The sequence below is a fragment of the Armigeres subalbatus genome, chromosome 3 (assembly GCF_024139115.2).
Source record: "Armigeres subalbatus isolate Guangzhou_Male chromosome 3, GZ_Asu_2, whole genome shotgun sequence".
Classification (NCBI taxonomy): domain Eukaryota; kingdom Metazoa; phylum Arthropoda; class Insecta; order Diptera; family Culicidae; genus Armigeres; species Armigeres subalbatus.
The window spans coordinates 99,563,572-99,588,040 of record NC_085141.1 but is presented as its reverse complement, the minus strand read 5'-3'; the positions used below and the strand labels follow the sequence as shown (position 1 = coordinate 99,588,040).

The window sequence follows — 24,469 nt, the reverse complement described above, 5'->3', positions numbered from 1 at the left end:
GAAAGTATCTTTTTTTTAACGTCCCAACAATATATATATCTAGAGGTGTTATGTCGAGTTAGAGCTCCTCAAGAAACAGAGAAAACCGCAGTGGCGCCTAAACTCCTCTGAAAACTTTACACGAATGTATTTATTTTGTGATCATTAGTGCCAGCGCTGAGGAATCATCTTTTATGTTTCTCTTTCGACAGCCAATCGAAATAAACAGTTGTCTAAACGTCTCGAGTGGAACACCTTCAGTTTCTTCTCAAACGAATCCACTTGTCTTAAGTCGAAGCGCATACTCGATTGTGGCTTCGAGACTCCACGCACTCGTCGGATGGTCCATCTGATCAAGTGAGGTGATTTTCTCACCTGGTTCAACGTGGGCACGTTCGACAACTGCAGTGCAACCCTCGTCTGATGCATGCTCAGGGCTTGCAGTTATCGAGTAATAGTTGTTGTTATGTTATGGAATATGTTGCAACATACATCATTATGATTCGTCATCATTTAATTGCTTAATTTACCTTACAACTATTCTACTTATAATGACATTATTTATTCTTGGAATTATTCCAAATCGTTATGAAAGTTAATTGTTGAACATAACGGAAATTGTTAGTCAAAAATGTTGATTACTATCACTTGCTGGGAAAACCCAATTAAATGTTTGTTAACGATAAAATCTAGACACGCTATGAAGGGTACATAGGGCGCAATGCGGATAAATTTGTTACTTTTGAGTCTAAAGGCCGTCACGCAATACAGCATACAGCGGAACAGCGACAGAAACGGCAGATTTGACAGTTAGCCCAAATATTTTCTGTCAAATTTCCCGTTTCCGTCGCCGTTCCGCTGAATTGCGTTTGGGGCTTTAGATTCATTGTTAGACATTAAAAATATTCTAGAATCAATGACAAGAATCAAATATTCTACAATCAAAGCTCGAAAGTACAAAAGGACGAAAGGAACAAAAGGTCTGAAGAGATAAAAGGTCGCACACACACCGTCTCAAATCATTGAGCTTAGAAGATTGGTATATAACACTATTGGACTTCGACAAATTCCCCCAGAATTTCTTCCAGTCACAGTTTTCGAAGGAGTTTCTGCTTTATTTTCTAAATTTGATAAGCAATTCTTGGAGAAAATAGTGGAGGAATTCCTGGATGAATACCCGTTGAAGGGATTTTTGGGTGAATTTCCTAAGAGATAACTATAGGAATTCTGGATGGAATTTCAGGACGTGGTAATGTACCGTATTTTATCAGCCTGTCGATGTCTGCATGTTACGGGGCTGAACTTTTCGGAGTTCGTTGAAGCAGCGGCTAAACCTTGAGGACAAAGTTTGTGCTGTTCATCCGTCGACTGCAGCCCGCAGTTCAAGCGCAGTGACTCTAGCGATAAATACAATCGTGGCGGATCAACTAAACACTGTCCCATATGCAATGTTTACGACCATACTGCTGCAAGTTGTGCAGCCTTCAAGAAGCTTTTTATCGACGGTCGGTGGAATGTTGTCAAGGACAATAAATTATGCCATAACCGTTGGCTATGTGAAGGTGAGATTTGTGGAATCAATGATTGCGAGAAATGCCATCATCGCCTTCTGCACTATGAAGCTCCTACGAAGCTGCCGGCGATTTCCACCGGGCCACTGTCACCATCCACCGTCAACCGATTTCGTCGACGTTATTAAAGATCCTGCCAGTGACATTGCACGGAAAGAATGGTGTAGTGAACACTTATGCCTTTCTAGATGATGGTTCGTTTGCAACACTCGTGGAGCAAACGATTGCGAACGAACTTGGAGTAACCGGCAGAGCCCATTCTTTGTGTATCCATTGGACAAGTAGAATCAACAAGAAAATCGAAACTACGCAAATAGATACGCTGAGTATTTCGGAGCTCGGAAGCGACAAACGCTTCAGTCTGTCCGAAGTGTACACTCAAGACAAAATGGTCATTCGATTCATGTGAAAACCCACATGGATTTTTGCAATGGGGTTTAACTTATGAAAGGTATGTGTGAATTCAATGGATTACCTCCAATCTTCATTTTCATCAAATTCATCAGTGTAGTAAATGGCATTCATGAAGATGACACATACTTTTGATAGAATCTATAAATGAAATATATTCATTTATCAAATCATTTCAATCGCTGGTTTTTGTTGTATATTTACTATTTTATTATGCAATATACGTTTAGGAAAGAACGAATAATATAAACACAGAGAAATTTCAATGAGTGCAAGACGCATGTTTATTAATGAAAATGAAAAATAAAAGTGTAAAGCCTCAAACACAATGTCAGCGGAACGGAAACGGCAAATTTCACAGTTAGCTCATATATTTTCTGTCAAATTTGCCGTTTCCGTTGCCGTTCCGCTGACATTGTGTTTGGGCCTTAACGCTAATGGTTAAACTTTTTGAACCCGATGAGCACTTCGATGCTCTGGATCAGCTACTGAGGAATTCGGAACAATTTACTGGCAATCCGGAAGTATGAGGACGAAACCGAAATTGTGAATACGGTGATTGTGCTTTGCATGATCTGCAAAATGGAAACACGTTTCTTTGTTTCCAGCATCCGGGGCAGGAGCTCTTTCTCCGGATCAGCAGCATATTTCAGGACAGAAACATTGGACGATATAATTCCGAATTGCTTCCTGTTTACCAGCAGCTAACTCCATCGGCGGATTTTCACGAAGCACTGTGTGGGTACAATTATATATTATAGACGCTTCCTTCATAATAATAATACCTAATTTACTTACCAATTCAAAGTAAGAAGCTATAGGATTGAATGCTAACTCGCATTTTTCCAACGCAGTAGAAATGTGTGGAACAGCAGCAGCCGCGACTAAAATCTAAAAGCGCCATTTTTTGTTTGACTTGACTCCACCAGATCTGTTGGTCGGCGAATGCTCGGGGCACATTCAATGAAGCATTTTATTTAAGTCCAGCGCACATACAAGGTATGTGCCACAAGTATGATGGATATAAGGGACAAATAAAATCAATGAGAATGAAAATATGAGCCACGTATGTGTCGTTCCATATACATTTAAGGAGTCAATTTTCTTGCGTGTACACCGTCAAGAATCTGGGGTTGCCACAGCAGTCATTGGATTTCGATCAAAGGAGTTCGAGCACCTGCGCCATCTCCCTGTCAAAAGTTTCGAGAGGGCCGTTCCTGGACTGCTCATTGGATTGAGTAACTCGCACCTGCTTACCCTAATGAAGCTTCGTGAAGGAAACGAGCATGAACCAATCGCTACAAAGACTTGTATCGGCTGGGTTGTATGTGGCCGCGTACGAGGGGGAGAACGGAAACTCCAACATCGGCAAATGCACATTTGTGCTGATACGATCGACCACGATCTGCACGACTACGTACGTGAGTTTTTCTCGGTAGAGAGCCTTGGAGTGGCCGTCGCTCCCAATTTGGAGGGCAGTGAGGAACAACGAGCCCGCCGGATCCTCAAAGAGACAACAGTACGGACGGAAAGCGGGAATTTTGAAACCGGATTACTTTGGAAGCAAGATTGTATCGATTTCCCGGACAGTAGATCGATGGCCGAACGTCGCATAAAATGTCTCGAGAGACGTCTAGAAAAAGATCCACAGCTCTATGAAAGCGTACGACAACAGATGGCCGACTTCGAAACGAAAGGTTACGTTCATGTGGTAACAAAGCAAAAAAAAAAGAAACTTGTGTATACCGATCATTGTGGTCATGGATGTGTCGCGCTTCCAGACTGCGTTTGAGAAGGTGAGTGACTTTTTGAGTGCGGGTGACTTTTCTCTGTCATCCCTATCGACTAATCCTGCGATTGGGTCTACGTTTGGTTTAGCTGCGATGGGGGTATGTCGTTTGTACGTTCGTTCGATCACGAATCGACGGACGTTTGTACCGCAACATCCACCTCCTCGTGCCGTCTTTGCACTGGTTCGTCGGCACCATGTTCATTGCCGGCAACGTCACCACGTCCATTGTTATCCATTTCACTACGATCACCAACATCCAGAATTGCCGTCAGGTTGCAAACCGCGCTTCGCTTCAGTATCCCGGATAACGTCTCCACATCCGCCTGTCCGCAACTACCTGAACCAATGCTATTTCTTTGATAGCAGGAACGTCGATACGGAGGAAGAGGCAGTCGAGTTAGCATTGGAGGTGACTGAAGTCCACAAAAAGACGGGCTTTCATATACGCAATCCTCATCATTCCTAGTAGCAATCGGTGAAGTGAGTCCAGCTGCTGAAAAAGACCTTTTCATGAATAGCCAGAATGGTTTCGAGCGAGTTCTTGGTATATCATGGCTCCCAAGCGAAGATCTATTTTACTTCACGTTCAGAACACGGATAGTAAGCGACATCGCTTCGACAAAAAGGAAGGTACTGAGCTTCATTATGAAGATCTATGATCCATTGGGGCTAGTAGGATCGCTAGTTGTTTAAGGCAAGATTCTGCTGCAAGATGTTTGGAGGGCGAGCAGATCCCAGGCGACCTATTCAAACGTTGGAAAGAGTGGAAGTGCACAAGCATACTCCTCTGCAGCCTATTTTCGTGTTCGAGACCGTGGACAAATACGTTGTACATTAGTCTCATCCAAGACAAAAGTAGCTCCACTACAACTTACATCTGCCCGCCTGCGAAAGGCAATGGCCGACGGTCATTCGGTGAAGATTAGGCGTACGTACTTTTGGAGCGACTCTAGTACCGTGATCTTCTGGATCCAGTCAGACACTCGCCGTTAAACGCAATACGTAGCTTTCAGAGTCAACGAGATCATGAGGCTATCCAGAACTAGCGAATGGCGTTGGTTGACAACGAAGGCCAACGTCGCTGACGAAGCTACGAAAGGGGGTAAAGGTCCAAACTGCAAGCCCGATGACGGATGGATACGTGGACCAAATGAAGAAGATGATTGGCCGGTAGACTGGTTCAGTATAGTGGAAGACACACAAGACGAGTTGAGATAAGCGTACGTTTGCAGTCACATTTTGTCAGTTCCCATGATTGACATCTCTAGATTTTCCAAATATGAGCGACTCTTACGGACTGTGGCGTATATCTACCGGTTCAGCGAGAAGGCTTTGCAACGAATCAAAGGAGGACTGAACGAGGATTCCGAGAACATCAGTAGCGAAAATCTGCAGGATGCGGAGAAGCATCTCTGGCGATTGGTCCAGTTGGATTGTTATCCAGATGACGTAGCTACATTGAGACGCAATATGGAACTAGAACCGGAAGATAGAGAACCAGTAAGCCGAAGCAGCCCGCTAGCTAATCTTGCACCGATACCGCGTAGATGGCCGTGTTGCTGCTGCCGATTGCGTGAAATATGATGTCAAGTTTCCGATTATTCTAGCTAGAAGGCATCCGATCACGAACTTGCTGATAGATTGGTATCACCGAAAGTTTAGTCACGCTAACAATGAAACGATTGTGACCGAAAATCGTCAGCGATTGTACCATCCTAAACTTCGAGCACAAATCCGAGCCATAGCGAACGTTGCCAGTGGTGCCGAGTTTTCAAAGCTATTCCAGTAGATGAACCAAAGATGAGTCTACATCCTCGGTGTTGCGTAACAGCATTCCTTCGACCTATTACGTTTGTAGGCATTGACTACTTTGGACCCTACCTAGTCAAAGTAGGCCGCAGTGCAGCCAAAAGCTGGGTAGCCATCTTCACGTGCCTAACGGTTCGGACAACACACATGGAGGTGGTGCACTCTTTAACAACCGACCCGTGTAAGAAGGCGGTTCGATGATTCATCGCTCGCAGAGGAGCGCCCCAAGAAGTCTACACTGACAATGGTACAAACTTCATAGGCGCTAGTGGGGAGCTTGAAAACGGACTGCGAGACGTCAATCTTACCTTGAGTAGCACTTTCACGGACGCTCAGACAAAATGGCGGTTCAATCCACCGGCAGTTCCACATATGGGTGGATGTTGAGAGCGGATGGTCCGCTCCGTCAAGACAGCTCTCGGAACATTGCCAGAGTCACGCAAGATGGACGATGAATCATTCCTGACAATGCTAGCCAAGGCGGAACAGTTATAACACCGGTAGATGACATAAAGGCGTTAAGAGGAAGCTGGGAGATGATCCAGAACAAACTGGACTCGTTTTGGAAACGATGGATCGCTAAGTATTTGCCAATAATATCTCGACGATCAAAATGGTTCATCGACGTTCCTGCTATCAAGGAAGGAGCATTGGTTCGGGTAGTTGCGGGCAAGATTCGCAACCAATGGATTCGTGGTCGCGTGGTTCAGGGAAAGGACGGCGTAGTAAGACAGGTGGATGTGGAGTCGTCATCTGGGATACTGGAGCGAAGAGCGGTTTGCAACCTGGAGATTCTGGACGTGGTGATCGTAGTGAAACGGATAACAATGGACGTGTTGCGTTGCCGGCAATGAACATGGTGCCGAGAACCAGTGCAAAGACGGCACGAGGGGTAGGATGTTGCGGCACGAACGTCCCCGAAATGGATAAGGGCGTAGCCAGAGGGGGCAGACCCCCCCCCCCTAAATGGTGGAAAGATTGAACAGGTACTGAAATGAATTCTCTTAAACATGTGCACTTAACGATCCAATCATATTCAGAAATAGGTGGTTGAAATTCCCAAAAACTTATTAGGGTATCCAGGATCCATAATATATGAAAGTTCAAAACAACTCGAAACATTTCGGGCTCAAGAATTCTCCTTAAAATCATTCTAGAAGCTCCCCTGGGAAAGTCCGGAAAGTTATCCACAAATTCCTCTGAAAATCGTTCGAAAATCCTTCTCATGTAACTGTAACTCCTTCTCTAGAAACCTCTCCCTATTTTTTTTAGGAAGTTCATGAGGAAATTCCATAAAGATTTCTTTTCTTCTCTCCATGTTTTACTTTTAGAAACTTCTTCGGCTAATCTTCCCTTCAGGAATGCATTCGAGAGTTCCTTCAAGAATACATACGGAATTTCCTCCCAAAATTCCACTAGAAGTTTTTTCAGAAAATTAAGACGGAAATCCTCCGATTTTGCTCCATAATTTGACTTGGTAATCTATAAGAAATTCCTTCGGAAATTCTTCTAGGAACTTCTCCGGGCATTCCTCCAGAAACTCTTCCTTTAATTCCTTCGGGATAACTTTCAGGAATTTTTCCGGGAATACCTCCATAAATTCAATAGCGAAATACTCTAGGATTTCATTCTGGAATTCTTTCCGCAATTACTCCAGAACATCCTTCAAGAATTCCTGTAGAAATTTCTTTAGGAATTTCTCTAGTAATTAGTCCAAGTATTTCCCCAGAAATTCTTCCAGATATTTTCCCGGGAATGCCTTCAGGTAATTCTCCAGGAATTCCTTCTGGAATTTCTCCGGAATTTTTCCGCGGAATTGTCCTAGAATTCTTTCCAAACTTTATTCGGAATTTACTCCAGAATTTCATTCGGAAATTAATTTGAGAGTTTCTCCAGGATATCTTCCCAGAGTTCTTCCAGGAATTTCTTCAGAACAAATCTCCTGGAATTCATCCGGTAATTTCTTCAGCAATTATCTGGGAATACTTTCAGGATTTACTGTGAGAATTTCTGCATCAATTCCTCCTGCTACTTTTCCGGGAATTTCTTCAGATATTTCTCCAGAAATTCCTTCATGAACTTCTGCAAGAATTATTTCAGGATTTCCTTGTGAGAATTACTTCGGAAGTGCTTGTGGGGGTTCCTCCAAGAGCTCCTCAAGGAGTTTTTCCAAGAATTCCTCCGGGAATCCCTACTGGAACTTCACAGGAAATTCCTGGAGGATATTTGGCAGGAATTTCATGGGAAATGGGATTTCGGAAGTTCCTCTAGAAATTCAACTCCGGGTATTCCACCGGCTGTTCCTCTGAAAATTCCTCCGGGAGTTCCACCAGTAGTTTCTCCAGGAATTCATTCAGGCTTTCTTTCAGAGAAACTATCGGCAGAACTTCGAGAGGAATTTTCTAATGAAAGCCTAAATTATTTCCAGAAAAAAGCCTGAATGATTTCCTGGAAGAGACTGGTGGAACTTCCGGAGGAATTCCTGGAGAAACTCCCGGAGGAATTGCCGGTGAAATTCTCGGAGCAATTCTCGAAGGAACTTCCGGAGGAATTTTTGAAGAAACTCCCGGGAAAATTTTCAAAAGAACCTCCGGAGGAACTGCCAGTGAAACTACCAGAAGAATTCTCGGAAATAAATATTGGAGAATTCATCTTATACACAAATCGCTGAAACCTTTGTAGGTGTATGTAGTTGGACCATCATCATCATCATCAGAGGACCTCCCGGAGAATTCCGTAAGGAGCTCCCAGAGAAATTCTCGGAGGAGCTTTTGGAGGAATTTCTATATGAATTCCTGAAGAAGCCTAAATGAATTCCAGAAAGAAAGCCTGAATGAATTCCCTGAGGAAATTCTGGAGAAATTCCCGGAAGAATTTTCAGACGAACCCCCGTAGGAACTGTCGATAGAACTACCAGAATAATTCTCGTAGGAAATCCTGGAGGAATTGTTGGAGGAACTGCCGGTGGAAATCTTGAAGTTTTCACCGGAATTCTTTCAGGATTTCTTTGGGAATTAATCTAGGAATTCCTCCGAAAATTCCATTGTTGATTTCATTTTCGGTATAATTTCTGTATAAATTTTCGGTGGAATTCCTGGAGAAATTCTTTGAAATTTTCACAAGAAATTATTCGAAACTTTCACGGAAAATTTTATGGAATTTACACAAGAAATTCGAAGATTTTTCGCGAAATTCTCAGGAATGTTTACTGGCAATTCTGCGGAATTTCTACAGGAATTCCTAAAGAATCCCAGATTGAATGCCTGGGGCAATTGTCGAAGGATCCGGATGTATTGATGATGAGAAGGACGCATTCTACGCGCAGCGAACGTGAATACGACAGCTGCCTAAGCCACGACGTCAAAATCATCATAGGAGATTTGAACACTCAGGTTGGCCAAGAGGAGGAGTTTAGACCTACTATTGAAAAGTTCAGCGCTCACCAGCTGACGAACGAGAACGGCCTAGGACGACTAAGTGATTGCGCTGCCTCCAAGAATATGGCCATTCGCAGCACTTACTTCCAACACAGCCTTCCGTATCGGTACACCTGGAGATCATCACGGCAGACAGAATCACAAATCGACCACGTTCTGATTGATGGACGGCACCCTTTTCGACATTATCGACGTCAGGACTTATCGTGGCGCTAACATCGACTCTGACCACTATCTGGTGATGGTTAAGCTGCGCCCAAAACTATCCGTCATCAACAATGTTCGGTACCGACGACCGCCGCGGTACGACTTAGAGCGACTGAAGCAACCTGATGTCGCCACTTCATACGCGGCCATTACGACGCCCCAAAGAACGGGTATGTGGAACGAAGTCGACGGAACGATTGGTTCGACGAAGAGTGCAGACAGATTCTGGAGGAGAACGAAGCAGCGCAAGCGGTCGCGCTGTAGCAAGGTACTCGGTAGAACGCGGAACGTTTTGGACGGAAGCGGAGACAGCAGACCCGCCTTTCTCAGGAGAAGAAACGCCGCTTAGAAGAAGCGGAGTGCGAGGAGATGGAATCAGAAACTCAACACATTCCGCAAAGGCTTCGTGCTGCGAGCTGGTATGTGCAGGGATATGGATGGGAGAATTTTGACAAACGAACGTTTGGTGATCGAAAGGTGGAAGCATCACTACAAGGAACATTTAAATGGCGCTGAGAGTACAGGCAGTGAAAGTCATGGCAGCGAAGGAGATAACTACGTCAGTTCAGTGGACGATGGAAGCCAACCAGAAAACCAGCCAATCTTGAGGAAAGTTGAGGATGCCATCCAACAGCTAAAGATCAATAAAGCAGCTGGTAAGGATGGTATCGGAGCTGAGCTCATCAAGATGGGCCTGGAAAAGCTGGCCACTTGCCTACACAAACTGATAGTCAAAATCTGGGAAACTGAACAACTACCAAAGGAGTGGAAGGAAGGGGTTATAAGCCCTATCTACAAGAAAGATCTTTATTGTACGGCAAATGCTTCAAAAATGCCGCACCATCTGTTCATTGATTTCAAGGCGGCGTACGACAGTATGGACCGCGTAGAGCTATGGAAAGTTAAGGACGAGAACAGCTTCCCTGGGAAGCTTACCATACTGATCAAAACAACGGTGGATGGTGTGCAAAACTGTGTGAAGATTTTGGGCGAACACTCCGGTGCGTTCGAATCGCGCCGGGGGATAAGACACGGTGATGGACTTTCGTGCCTGTTGTTCAACATTGCGCTAGAAGGTGTCATGCGGAGAGCCGGGTGTAACAGCTGGTGTACGATTTTCAACAGATCCAGAACATTTGAAAAGGTTGCAGAACTGTACACCCGCCTGAAACGTGAAGCGACAAAAGTTGGACTGGTGGTGAATGAATCGAACACAAATTACACGCTTGTTAGCGGAACCGAGCGTGACAGGGCCCTCCTGGGAAGCAGTGTTACGATAGACGGGGATACCTTATTTGAGGTGGTCGAGGAATTCGTCTACCTTGGATCCTTGCTAGCGGCTGATAACAATGTTACGAAGGCACATCATCTGTGGAAGTCGGGCCTACTATGGGCTCTAGAAGAAACTACGGTCAAAAAGATTCAGCACCGCACCAAATGTGTCATGTACAAGACGCTGATAAAACCGGTAGTCCTCTACGGACATGAAATATGGATAATGCTCGATGAGGACTTGCAAACAATCGGAGTATTCGAGAAATGGGTACTTAGGATCATCCTTGGCGGTGTGCAAGAAGACGGTGTGTGGCGGCGAAGAATGAACCACGAGCTCACCCAGCTCTACGGTAAACCAGTATCCAGAAGATAGCTTAAGCCGGAAGGGTACGATGAGGAGGGAATGTTGCAAGAATGCCGAACAGCAACCCTGCAAAGATGGTATTCGCTTCCGATCCGGCAGGTAGGAGACGGGGTGGAGCGCAGCGAGCGAAGTGGGCTGAACAGGTACAAAACGACTTGGCGAGCGTGGGGCGGATTTAAGAATGGTGAGATGCGGCCTCTAACCGTGTAATGTGGCGTGACTTTTGTGGGGTTTGAGTAAAAAGCGTGTGTTAATAGATTCACACATCAGCGTGTCAATCGGCGAGCAGCAAGCCATGACTTTGCCTCTTCTAGTCAGACCTCCGCGGCGTGCACACGCATCCACGGAGAGTCGCTGTCATAACTTCGTTCCGGCCATTTAGGGCCACACATTTTGGCGATCCTGTCAGTCTATATTTTCGATCCTGTCGCTGATTTCATTAGGTGAGTTGAATTCAAGTGGTTTAATTGTGACGAGTAATATATTTCAGTTTGCTAAATCACAAGACGCGTCTCGAAGACCGTTGGAAAATGGTTTGTGGCTTGCTAAATCACAAGACGCGTCTCGAAGACCGTCGGAAAATGGTTTGTGGTTTGCTAAATCACAAGATGCGTCTCGAAGACCGTTGGAAAATGGTTTGTGGTTTGCTAAATCACAAGACGCGTCTCGAAGACCGTCGGAAAATGGTTTGTGGTTTGCTAAATCACAAGACGCGTCTCGAAGACCGTCGGAAAATGGTTTGTGGTTTGCTAAATCACAAGACGCGTATCAAAGACCGTAGGAAAATAGTTTGTGGCTTGCTAAATCACAAGACGCGTCTCGAATACCGTCGGAAAATGGTTCGTGGTTTGCTAAATCACAAGACGCATCTCGAAAACCGTCGGAAAATGGTTTATGGTTTGCTTAATCACAAGACGCGCCTCGAAGACCGTCGAAATATGGTTTGTGGTTTGCTAAATCACAAGACGCGTCTCGAAGACCGTCGGAAAATGGTTTGTGGTTTGCTAAATCACAAGACGCGTCTCGAAGACCCTCGGAAAATGGTTTGTGGTTTGCTAAATCACAAGACGCGTCTCGAAGACCGTCGGAAAATGGTTTGTGGTTTGCTAAATCACAAGACGCGTCTCGAAGACCGTTGGAAAATGGTTTGTGGTTTGCTAAATCACAAGACGCGTCTCGAAGGCCCTGGGAAAACGGTTTGTGGTTTGCTAAATTTGAGGTGGAGGGTTTGAAAGATAACTGGAAGATCGTAAGAAATTGGTTTGTGATTTGCACAACTACAATGCGCGTCTGGAAGATCGGTGTAAATGGTTTGTGGTTTAGAAAACTATAAGGCGTGTCTGAAAAGTGGCCAAAAATATGTATTGTAGTTTGTGAAACTACAAGATGCGTATGGAAGACCAACGAAAAATGGTTTGCTATCTAGAAAATGTCAAAGTCCTGTGAGTATTGATTTTGATTAAAACAAATTTAGATTTGATGAAGCCACTTTTGGCGACGTACAAGAGACTACCAGTTGAGCTATGATATAACGAAATCTGAGAGAAATGGAGAAATATTCAATGCTGTACTGTTCGAAACTGTTCGTAAAGCCAAATATATTCTCTAGAAATTTATCTTGGAATGTACTGACTTAGTACCCATAGCAGGATTACCTGTTGGAGCAGATATCTTGGAATTTGACAAATTAATAGGGTTGCCGGATTTTACAAAACTATTCGGAAGTTCGAATTTATCATGCGTAAGATTAGTTTGGAGTTTTAGGCTAGCAGTACTAGCTGATGGCAACTGGTTGATGGTGTACTATACGCGAAATTAAAAGTTGGATTAAATGTACGGATTTGGAATGGATTTGTATTGTATTTGGATTTAATTGGATTTGGTTTGGATTTGGGTTGGAATTGGATTGGATTCGAATTAAGAAAATTATTTTGAGCTTTTTAGTGGAATGTCTTCACTTGTCATAAGACGAGTTTGTACAATCCCATTGAAATTCCACCACTTAATTGTATATTGACAGATACGTATTTCGACCTCAACAGTAAGGCCGTCTTCAGTGTCTCGTACTTGACTGTTCGGGCCCAGTCTTGACAATTTGAGCTACCAGATATCTCCACCCAAAAAAAGAAGATTTTTCACGCAGAAGTAATACACTCATGTCATTAATTAAAGTATGCTTAAGTATTTTCTAAATTGCACTGCTGGTTGGTTGGTGTCCACATTTTGTCGTGAACAAACCTTATCTCGAAACCTTTACGGTAACACAACGACCTCAAGTTCAAGATAGATCAATCATTGCATGCTTTTGTATGTTCGCACTCTGTTTTCGAATGAATGCGCTCACCAATCTTATTACATAAAAGAAATCATCATTAACCTCGGATTCCGAGGGAAGGCCACAATGTGAAGCCACTATTCGGCTTTTTCCCCGGATCGGAATCGACCCCATTCTTCCCAACACCACTCATCATCATCCATAATCATCATCATCAACTCCAACTCATCTGGATCTTATTTGTATGATTGAAGAGTGGGGAATTCACTCTCCATTATCCCGTGAAAAAAATCCACTCATATAGAAAAAAGAAAATCGACACGGCCGTCGCCGGCCGAGGTATGGATGCCACGGGATAGGGGTTTCGAGTTGAAACTTGTTACCGCGCTGCCGGCTGCCTTTCCGGAACCTCCGTTACCCCCGTTTTGAAGAACAACAACTCCACTCTGTCTGTGCGTGCTCCTCGGTGCGCTCTCGCGCAGTTATTCAAAAACCCATCAATCAATGTTATGAGCATCCAGCCAGCGTGGAGGGTAACGAAAGTAAAATCTCATCCCGATCCGGAGGCCGGATCTCGGAGTGGTCGGCGGAAGGCGATGAAGCAGCGCGAATGGTGCGAGGGATTTCGGAACTGGATCGTCTATCGAGCGTTTCACGGCCAATCAATACCGGATGGCTGTGGATGCTGATGGCTGGATTTCAGGTTGAAGAAGTTCTTATCACTTTGACACAATAAGGGTGTCAAAAGTGTTGTTAATAATTACCGCAATTGCATTGAAGATTTTAGGAGTCATTGAGAAGCGAATTCAACCCAGAAACAGAACAGAGAATAGGCAGAAAAGGTAGTTCCTACATATGATGAATTTGTCAAATAAATTCCAGCGATCTATCTAACCTTATTATTACTTATTATACTTATTATTGTTAATAACGGCCTCTGGTTTCAAGCTAACAAAACATCACATAAAAATTCTAGAGAAATAGTTGTGATAGTACAAGTAAACCGAGAAATCATTAAAATCAGAATCCAATCGCATAAAAAGTATGAAATTTTTGGAACTCTTCGAAAAATGCAATCAACCATATTTTTTTTCAAACATCATCAGTCAGAACAAGTCAACCAAGCAGCACCATCAGCGGGAGACAGACAGCCAGCCGTCATTCTAATTAGATTTCGGAAACATTAACCACTGTCACCGTTGATTGTTACGTAATTGCCTGTTTGTTTGTTCACCTACCTCAACGCCGCCGCCGAGTCGTTCCGCTGCGCCCCGTCCCGTGCGAATTCTTGCTGCCAGAAGAAACTGGAAGAAACAACGAAGACGTGTCAAACCAATCTGTCAAAGCGGGTGACGCGTAATCCCTTCCTTTTGTGGCGGGACGACCAGCACCAGCCGAACTTTGCGCCATGGCAAGGTGCGCGCAAGGAATTTATTAAATTTCTAACTTTTATTCTTAGGTAGGGCTGCGGCAACAACAACGTGTCGGCTTAGAGCTCGGAAAGGGGCTGGGTAATTACATTTGAAGCAATTTCTACCCTGGAATTCCGAGGGCTCGTGCGGCGTTCTGTCGGGCGCCTGGTAGACAACAATGCAATGGTAGCAAGGGGGGATTAATCGGGGGGCGTGGGAAGTGATGAGATTCATAAAAATCCGGAACCGGCTGCTGATATTAGTTTGTTGTTGTGGTGCAGAATTGGGACGAGGGAACGTCGTCGATATTAGCCGGTGCACGTGTTTCGGCTAGATATTGGATTCGTAAACAATTTTAAATGTAATTTAATTAAAATCGGATATTGGTTGCGGTGACAGGAGGGTTGCCGATGCGTACCCTTACCCATCGCATCGGTGGCAAGGGTAGGGGGAAGTTCGGAAAACGTTTGGAAAGTTTGTGGGGTTGAAAAAAGATATTCACGTGATGTAATTAACAAATTTCCAATATAGAAGTAATCAGAGGCGCATCCACGTTCCGAGTCGTGGGTAGGACAAATAGGAAATGCCAATTTGGGAAACAGTTCTGGAAAAAGAATTCCTAGCTTCTTCAAGATAACCCGAGCAGCACAAGTCAGACAAAAATGGTCACAGCAACTTGATTGTGACTGAATCTGGTCACATATCAGTAGCAGAAACCAATGAGGAACATGTGTGCTGCTAGGGAAGCTTCCGAGCCTCTTGAATGGAGGTTTCCGAGCCTCTTTAAGGAAGGATTCCAAGCCTCTTAAAGGGAGGCTTCCGAGCTTGTTAAAGGGAGGCCTCCGAACCTCTTTTAAGCCGCATTTCGAGCCCTGAAAAGGGGACTTCAGAGCCTCTTAATAGGAGGCTTCTGATCCTCTTGAGAAAAGGCTTTCGAGCCTCTTGAAGGGAGGCTTCAGAGTCTCTTGAAAGCGGATTTCGAGCCTCTTTAAAGGCTTCTAAGTATCTTGAAAGTACGTTTCTAAGCTACTGAACCTCTTGAAAGTAGTCTCCAAGCCTCTTGAAAAAGCTCCGGAGCCTCTTGAAGGGCTTCCCAGTCTCTTGAGAGGAGGCTTCCGAGAAGCGTAGAACGATTCTTCTAATTCTCTTGCAACGAAGCAACTGAACTTTTCGAAAAAAAAACATCCATGCCTCTCAAATGGAGACTTTCGTACCATCAGACTCTCGATTTTAGTTTAGAAGCGAATAGATTGATTGCATCGAAGATTTTTTTTAAATTTGTTCATTCGACGTTTTGCCCTTTTGATCTTTTCATCGCCCTTTATACACTGTGCTCGTTTTGGAGGGCAGGATTCAATAGGCTTTGATTTACTAATTGTCATGCATATTGTTTTAGTGTAATAAAACAGGCGTTAAACTTTGTACTTCAACTTTATTAACACTTAATTACAGAGACTTAACTTGTTGCTCCGGATGTCTGTACACGACTGCATCGAATGAAAGAGTAGCACAGATGGAGATAGAAATGTTTGAGTGTGTGCGTTAGAGTCAAGGGGCTAGCTAATACTATAACATCCTCCTCACTTTAAAAAAAAACTCTTTATTTACTGAGGACAAAATCCTTGAACTTTTCGGGTAGCTTACGATCTCGTTTCGGGCGACTGCTTTCGAGATTACTCGGACTCATCCTCATTAATGCGGTCTGTACTGTTTCGGGTATTACCGATGTTGAAACGGTTGTTTCATTTTTCCGTGTAGAAGTCTCGTCTGCCGGGTTCTCATCTTCTTCGCAGTGGGGCGACATTCGACATTCACTTTGACGGTTCTTTGTTTGTTCTGTCTGTTCCCTTTCGTTTATCGCTGATTGCAAACGGTATGTTGGCTTCGTTTCGGGTTCCTTACGCGGCTTCAAATGTATTGCATTCCGTCGGTATTCGCTTCCATCCACATTGACCAGGTAGGATCTTTCGTTTAGCTGACTTGAAACTGTACCCGGGGACCACTGTTTCGATGTATCCGGATGAACTTGAACATACACCGGCGATCCGGTTTGTAGCTCAGGTAATGGTCTTGTTTTCTTGTCGTAATGGAACTTCATTTTCTTACGATTCCTTTCGATTGCAGTTGGAACGTTTTCAACAACTTTTGGTTGCAGATTAACGGCACTTGTTGGTACACCGCACCGAGTCGAACGCGAAAACAAGCGCGATACCGGACTTGACCCTATTTTATTTGGGATATTTCGCCAATGCAAAAGTGCGTACCAAAAGTCCCCATCATTTTCTTCAGACTTCTTCATTAATCTTTTCGCGATCTTCACTGCGGCCTCCGATTTCCCATTGGCCTGTTGATGATATGGTGATGATGTGGTGTGCTCAAAATTCCATTCTTCAGCAAACTGAATCATTTTTTGGTTCACGAAATTTGTCCCGTTGTCCGTCACCAGCAATTGAGGAATTCCATGTCGAGAAAAATTAACTTTGCAAGCGGCTATCACTGACTCCGGTGTTAGATCCTTGAGAAGGTTGACCTCAAAGAAGTCAGAATAATGGTCCACTGTAATGAGGAATTTCCGTTTTAAGCCTTGATAATCGGAGAAAAACACATCCATAGAAACCATCTGGAAAGGGTATACCGGAATCTTGTGACTTTGCATAGGAGGGTGAGATTGAGACGATGCGAATTTTGCACAAATCGAACATTCGTTTACAACATTCTTTATCTGTGCACTCATGCCTGGCCAGAACAAGTTTGCCCGTGCTAACTTCAACGTAGCTTCTACACCATTGTGACTGATGTGACAGCAATCAATCAATTTCCTTCGAAGTACGTGGGGAATCACTAGACGTTCATTTCTAAAAACCATTCCATCCTGTGTTGAGAGTTCGTTGCGATATTTGAAGAAAATTTTGACGTTATCTGGTACACGATCGACCGTTTGGGGCCAACCTTGCTGGATGTAATGAATGAGGATCTGCATTGTTGAATCCTGTTTAGTAGTCTGCATAATCTCCGTTAGCCTGGCATCTGTGATACTGAGCCAATTCGTAATCTTGAAATCTGAGACTTCGTCAAAAACACCATATATGTTTAGTTTTTCAAATTTGACCACAGGATCGTAGTTTTGCATCGGTGCTCGGGATAATGCATCTGCCACAACGTTTTCTTTTCCGGTAACGAACTCGATGGCCAAATTGTAGCGTTGTAAACTGAGGAGCATGTGTTGGAGACGCCGGGGAGCTGACAGTAATGGCTTGTTGAAAATATTGATCAACGGTTTATGGTCCGTTTTCACTGTTACTTGCGGATTTCCAACTACCAACTGGTCGAACCTGATGCAGCCAAACACAATTGCTAACAGTTCCTTCTCTATTTGTGCATAGTTCTTTTCGGTGGCTGTTAGGGTTCGAGATGCATAACCAATCACGCCATTTTCCTGGAAAATTGCAACACCCAAACCGAAACAGCTTGCATCACACTCCATTACCAGCGGCTTAGTGACATCATAATATTTCAGCGTACCAATGTCTGAAACTAAGGATTTCACTGTTTGGAACTCATTTTCTTCGGCAGCAGTCCATTGCCATGTTACGGTTTCGGAGATCAGTTTGCGGAGATTGGTCAGATTTATACTCAGGTTCGGAATATAACGACTCAAGTAATTAACCATGCCGACAAAACGGTGAACCTCCTTCCTGTTGCAAGGTGTAGCATAGTTCTTAATAGCAAGTATCTTCATCTCATCTGGTCGCAAACCCTGATCCGTCAGCACATGACCATAAAACGATACGGAAGTTTGACAAAGCTTCATTTTGGATCGGTTCAGTTTAATATTGTTTTCATCCAAACGTTGACAGAGTTCTCGGAGACAAACATTATGGTCGATTAAAGCTTCTTCAAGTGTTTCTCCAACGCCGAAAATAAGCACGTCATCCGCCAAGTTTTCAACACCCTTCAGTCCTTGAATAATTTGTTGTAATTTCAATTGAAATATCTCTGGAGCTGAAGCGATACCAAACGGTAGACGTGTCCAACGATATCTCCCGAATGGTGTCCAAAAGGTTGTCAGTTTACTGCTAGGTTTATCCAAGACGACGTGCCAGAAGCCCTTTTTAGTGTCCACTGTCGAAAATACTTTAGCCTTGCCCAACTCTGGAAGAATCTCGTCCAACGTTGTAAACTGAAGATGTGGTCTCTTTAACGCTTTATTTAGATGCACAGGATCTAAACAAATTCGTATTCCCGAACCAACTCCAGCACGTTGCACGATGACCAAATTGCTGACCCAACTTGTGTTATGTGGTTCTTTCACGATAATTCCGTCCCTTTCCAGAGCTTCCAATTCTTCTTTCAGTTTACCTCTCATTGCGATGGGTATTCGCCTAGGCGGTTGAACGGATGATGGAACGCTGCTGTCGATTTCCAATGCTACAGTGCCTGGAAATTTTCCGTAGCCGTTGAACAGATTCGGGTACCCAGCGACGATATTTTGGGCTTGGACCCGATAAATGTTCAGTTGTTCCTCAGTTGATGATTGCCCATTCGGAAGAACTCTAGCACCCTCGAAACACACAGCCTCGCAAAATTTCACCAAACCCAATTCTCGAGATGCCTTTGCTGACAAAAGCGGACGATGGTCTACGTCAACTACTTGTAGAATTAGACGATATTTCTGTCCTGATCTTCTGCATGGAACTTTCACTTGTCCCAACACTTTTATTGGATTTCCCCCAAAACTTTGCAGCCGGAATGACGAAGGTAATAACGGTGGATTCGTATCACCACTAAGTTTGATCAAGTGGTGATACCCGATCAAACTGGTGTTAGCACCGGTGTCGATATCACACATTACCGGCTGCCATTTTGCTGAAAACTTTAAGTTCAATTCAGCCATCACGTTACCACCGTGATGTGAATTATCAAAAATTCTACCGATTTCCAGTTCATCACTTTCACTCGCCGAGTACTCGGCTTCCGATGACGACTCTTCTTCAGTAGAACTTCCCTGTTTTACTTCCTTCACTCGACGTTTAGATTTCCGTCCTTTGTTCTTCTCGTCCATTCGACACACTTTTTCAAAATGATTTTTGCCTTTGCAGCGATAGCATTTTTTCCCATAAGCCGGACAAACTCCTTTAACGAATTCATGATTGTCCCCACAGAATTTACATCGCTGAGTTTTAGCACTGGTTTTCTTCTTAAACACTTTATGCACTTCCGTTCCAGTCACCGAGACCCCGAGTTCCTGCGTTCGCTTTGCTGTTATTTCCTCTGCTCGGCATAAATCGACAGCCTTTGACAACGTGATATCAGGAATTGTCAACATTTTCGTTCGAAGATGCTGCCATTTGTTCGAGGTAACTACCTTATACGCAATAAGCTCGGATTCCAGGTTGCCTAATTTTGCCGACTTGGCTACGACCTTCAGTCGGGTTACAAAGTCGTCGATTGTCTCACGTGACGTCTGAACTGCTGAGAAGAAGTCTAAACGATCCACAATTACATTGCGTTTGGTCACCACTTTCGCTTTGATCGCCGCAAGAGCTGCTTGTGGATTTGCCTTTTCTGCTGCAGTGAGATCGAAGTTGAAATATTTCTTCCTCGCTGTTTCTCCGATCACGGTCAATAGAAAGCTGACTTTTTGTGGATCTTCTTCCGGAGGCCATCGATCCATTCCTATCGCTTTGCAGTAGTCCTTCCAACTATTTTCGAAAAAATCGAAATTTTCTTCCATGTCGCCTTCCAAGGCCAATGGCGACGGTTGCGGTACTTGCACTGTAGAAGAACTTGGCTGCTGAATTTGTCTGTTCTGTGTGGCTCCTACCACCGAGCCATGCAACTCTCGCATCATTTGATGCATAAGGTTGGTTTGATGTTCCAAGAACATCTTGAACTGATTTGCATCCATATTGATGAGGATCACATTTGATTTTCACCGGCTGAAAACAAAATGGCCGCCGACTCGACACACGCGACGCGACTTTCGAATGTTTATTTTTTTAGCAATTAGCTCCACGATTTTTCACACTGGTCAACACAAAATAATCTGAAGCTCGCGATCACTTCTGACACCATGTTTTAGTGTAATAAAACAGGCGTTAAACTTTGTACTTCAACTTTATTAACACTTAATTACAGAGACTTAACTTGTTGCTCCGGATGTCTGTACACGACTGCATCGAATGAAAGAGTAGCACAGATGGAGATAGAAATGTTTGAGTGTGTGCGTTAGAGTCAAGGGGCTAGCTAATACTATAACACATATTATGTACAAGACTTGAAATAAAAAAATTCACAATTATCAAACTTTATCAATAAGTTTGATTGGAATTGTAATACAGTCGACTCTCTACATCACGATGTTCTATTTCTCGATGTCTCTCCCTATGTCGATGGTTTTATCGGTCCCTTCAATCTACATACATTTGGGCTTTCTACATCTCGTTAACTTCTCAATCTCGATATCTTCTGGTCATATTTTGTTCAGGATTCTCACTTCCTATGTCGATATATTCGAATTTCTAGACTACTAGACCAGTTTTTGACAATAACAAACACAACAAAAACAAGAAATGACATAAGAAAATTATTTTGAGCTTTTTAGTGGAATGTCTTCACTTGTCATAAGACGAGTTAATACAATCAAGTCGAGTCAAGTACGAGACACTGAAGACGGCCTTACTGTTGAGGTCGAAATACGTATCTGTCAAGATACAATTAAGTGGTGGAATTCAATGGGATTGTATTAACTCGTCTTATGACAAGTGAAGAAATGACATTTGTTTTGTTATTGTTTTTCATTGCAACGAGCAGGGATATAGCGCAGCTTCAACCCCATACAGATGTACCGTAGTAAACATGAATTTGACACGTTCGGAAATTCTGATAGTTTTGGGCATTCTGACATTTTCGGTTTGTGCACACTTAAAGGTTCACCCAAACACACGCGACGCGATTCTATCGTTTGGCGACAGCGATTCTGTCGCCGTTGGTATGGAAGCGTAAATAGAGCATTGCCTGCAGCGACCCAACGATAGAATCGCGACGACTAGGGGAACCTTAATTCAGTTGACCTTTTTCCATGAGTTTCAACTGGGTTAGGTCCTCTAAACGACTCGTTTTTTTTGGCGTGCACGTGAGTGCACTACACGATTCAGAGGAATAAATCATTTTTAAGTTATAAATCTGTGTAAGTCAACGAATAAAAGAGTAAACATATCTAGGTATGTATTTTATGTTTGCTACGGTGATTTTGACTTTTGCTATACCCCTGGCAACAAGCTTTTATCGATCTAGTACCTCTTTCAATTTTCCTTCCTCTCCTTATATCGATGGTCCCTTCATTATCGAGATGTGGAGATGCGACTGTAGAGCCGCCACTACTCATTCTTGTCCGAGGTACCCCCTGGAGCCAGCGAAGGTATCCCCAGGGGTACATGTACCAAGGTTGAGAACCGCTGATATAGATTACCGAGACTTTCAGCCCGAGGCTGGCTCGTCTCGAAGAATCTGTTTTCGGAGCTCAGAACCCTTTAAGAGCGCTTCGGTATGTTTCTGTTTCCTCAGATTTTAATAGACCTTTTGAGGTTAGAAGAAGACTTTTTCCGTGGGCTTTGAATAAAACATCCAATCGTGCTTTATCATAACGTCTAAAATATTTAATTAATCGCATTTGCAGATTTCAGCAACGTCTATTTCACCTCTATAAAACATAGACATCTTTGAGCGCTTTAGCGATTTTAAAGTGCCTGAAGTCCTAAACAACAATCAATCAGTAGTCTATTGCTTTAGGATACCAAAAACATCTATGATTATTGTTTGAACTTTGATTAACTTTAAACCCATCTTCTGCTAACACACAAATTCTTGCCATCCAATGACTTCATATGTTCTTACCAGAATCATGGGTAGGACAATGCTTTGACTGTCCCACCCAGGAAAATTCATGCGTAGGACATGTCCTACCTGTCCCACCCACTCCCGGCGCCACTGGAAGTAATACTATGTTTGCACTACTGCCTGAATAACATAACACATAACACATCAAATTACGACAAAAGAAAGCTCATCAAGATAGCTGAATAACATGTTACAATGCCCTAGTGCGAACATAGTATAAGAAAGATTTTATCACGATATCCCAGAAAACAAGGCCTTCACTACGAGAATTTCTTGATAATAACCAAGCACATCTCCCATAAACAGATTCTATTCAACGTACCATAAGGGTAGGGGACCATATGAAATTTTGTCAAAGGAGGACATTTGGTTAAAAAAGGTTGACATAAGAAGAAATACCATAAACTAAACTTCCTGTATTTGATATTGAATTGACTGATTTTTCGGGATGTCGAGTCAAATACGACTAGCAAATAAAGAAGGCACGAACTGAAGAGATTTTCCACGGCTAATAGGCGTGAGGTGGGCAGCCGAGGCAAAAATTGGTTAATTCGAATCATTTTCATTTATATCCACTGGCTGGAGTGACGTTGCATCCCATCAACTCGGAATTTCCTCAGAGTTTTCCCAGAGCCCTCAGTGAACGGCTAATAGGTGTGGAAGTGGGCAGCCGAGGCAAGAATTGATTATTTCGAATAACTTTCATTAATATCCAGTGACCTCAAACTTACTGGCTGGAGTGGCGTTGCATCCCATCAGCTCGGAATTTCCCTCATAGTTTTCTCAGAGTCCCCAGTGGAGTTTTCCTTAAGAGATTTTCCACGGCTAATTCCGAAGGATCTTCCGGATAAACTTCCGGAGGAATCCCGGAGGAATTCCCGGAAAAACTGGAGGAACTTCGGGAGGAATTCCTGGAGGAACTTCCGGAGGAATTCCTGGAGGAACTTCCGGAGGAATTCCTGGAGGAACTTCCGGAGGAATTCCTGGAGGAACTTCCGGAGAATTTCCTGGAGGAACTTCCGGAGGAATTCCTGGAGGAACTTCCGGAGGAATTCCTGGAGGAACTTCCGGAGGAATTCCTGGAGGAACTTCTCCGGAGGAATTCCCGGAGGAACTTCTCCGGAGGAATTCCCGGAGGAACTTCTCCGGAGGAATTCCCGGAGGAACTTCTCCGGAGGAATTCCCGGAGGAACTTCTCCGGAGGAATTCCCGGAGGAACTTCTCCGGAGGAATTCCCGGAGGAACTTCTCCGGAGGAATTCCCGGAGGAACTTCTCCGGAGGAATTCCCGGAGGAACTTCCGGAGGAATTCCTGGAGGAACTTCCGAGGGAATTCCCGGAGGAACTCTCCGGAGGAATTCCCGGAGGAACTTCCGGAAGAATTCCCGGAGGAACTTCCGGGGGAATTCCCGGAGGAACTTCCGGAGGAATTCCCGGAGGAACTTCCGGAGGAATTCCCGGAGGAACTTCCGGAGGAATTCCCGGAGGAACTTCCGGAGGAATTCCCGGAGGAACTTCCGGAAGAATTCCCGGAGGAACTTCCGGATGAATTCCCGGAGAAACTTCCGGAGGAACTTCCGGAGGAATTCCAGGAGGAACTTCCGGAGGAATTCCCGGAGGAACTTCCGGAGGAATTCCCGGAGGAACTTCTGGAGAAATTCCCGAAGGAACTTCTCCGGAGGAATTCCTGGAGGAACTTCTCCGGAGAAATTCCCGGAGGAACTTCTCCGGAGAAACTTCTCCGAGGAATTCCCGGAGGAACTTCTCCGGAGGAATTCCCGGAGGAACTTCTCCGGAGGAATTTCCGGAGGAACTTCTCCGGAGGAATTCCCGGAGGAACTTCTCCGGAGGAATTCCCGGAGGAACTTCTCCGGAGGAATTCCCGGAGGAACTTCTCCGGAGAAAGAACTTCTCCGGAGGAATTCCCGGAGAAACTTCTCCGGAGGAATTCCCGGAGGAACTTCTCCGGAGGAATTCCCGGAGGAACTTCTCCGGAGGAATTCCCGGAGGAACTTCTCCGGAGGAATTCCCGGAGGAAC

General features: G+C 44.2%; 1 protein-coding gene across 1 annotated transcript; it reads right to left on the bottom strand.

The window, feature by feature from the left end:
• Nucleotides 1–16,132: 16,132 nt before the first annotated feature.
• On the bottom strand, nucleotides 16,133–20,440 carry LOC134221827 (uncharacterized). Its single transcript, XM_062701004.1, has one exon. The coding sequence runs from the start codon at nucleotides 20,438–20,440 to the stop codon at nucleotides 16,133–16,135; it is 4,308 nt and encodes a 1,435-aa protein (XP_062556988.1).
• Between the last annotated feature and the right edge of the window lie 4,029 nt (nucleotides 20,441–24,469).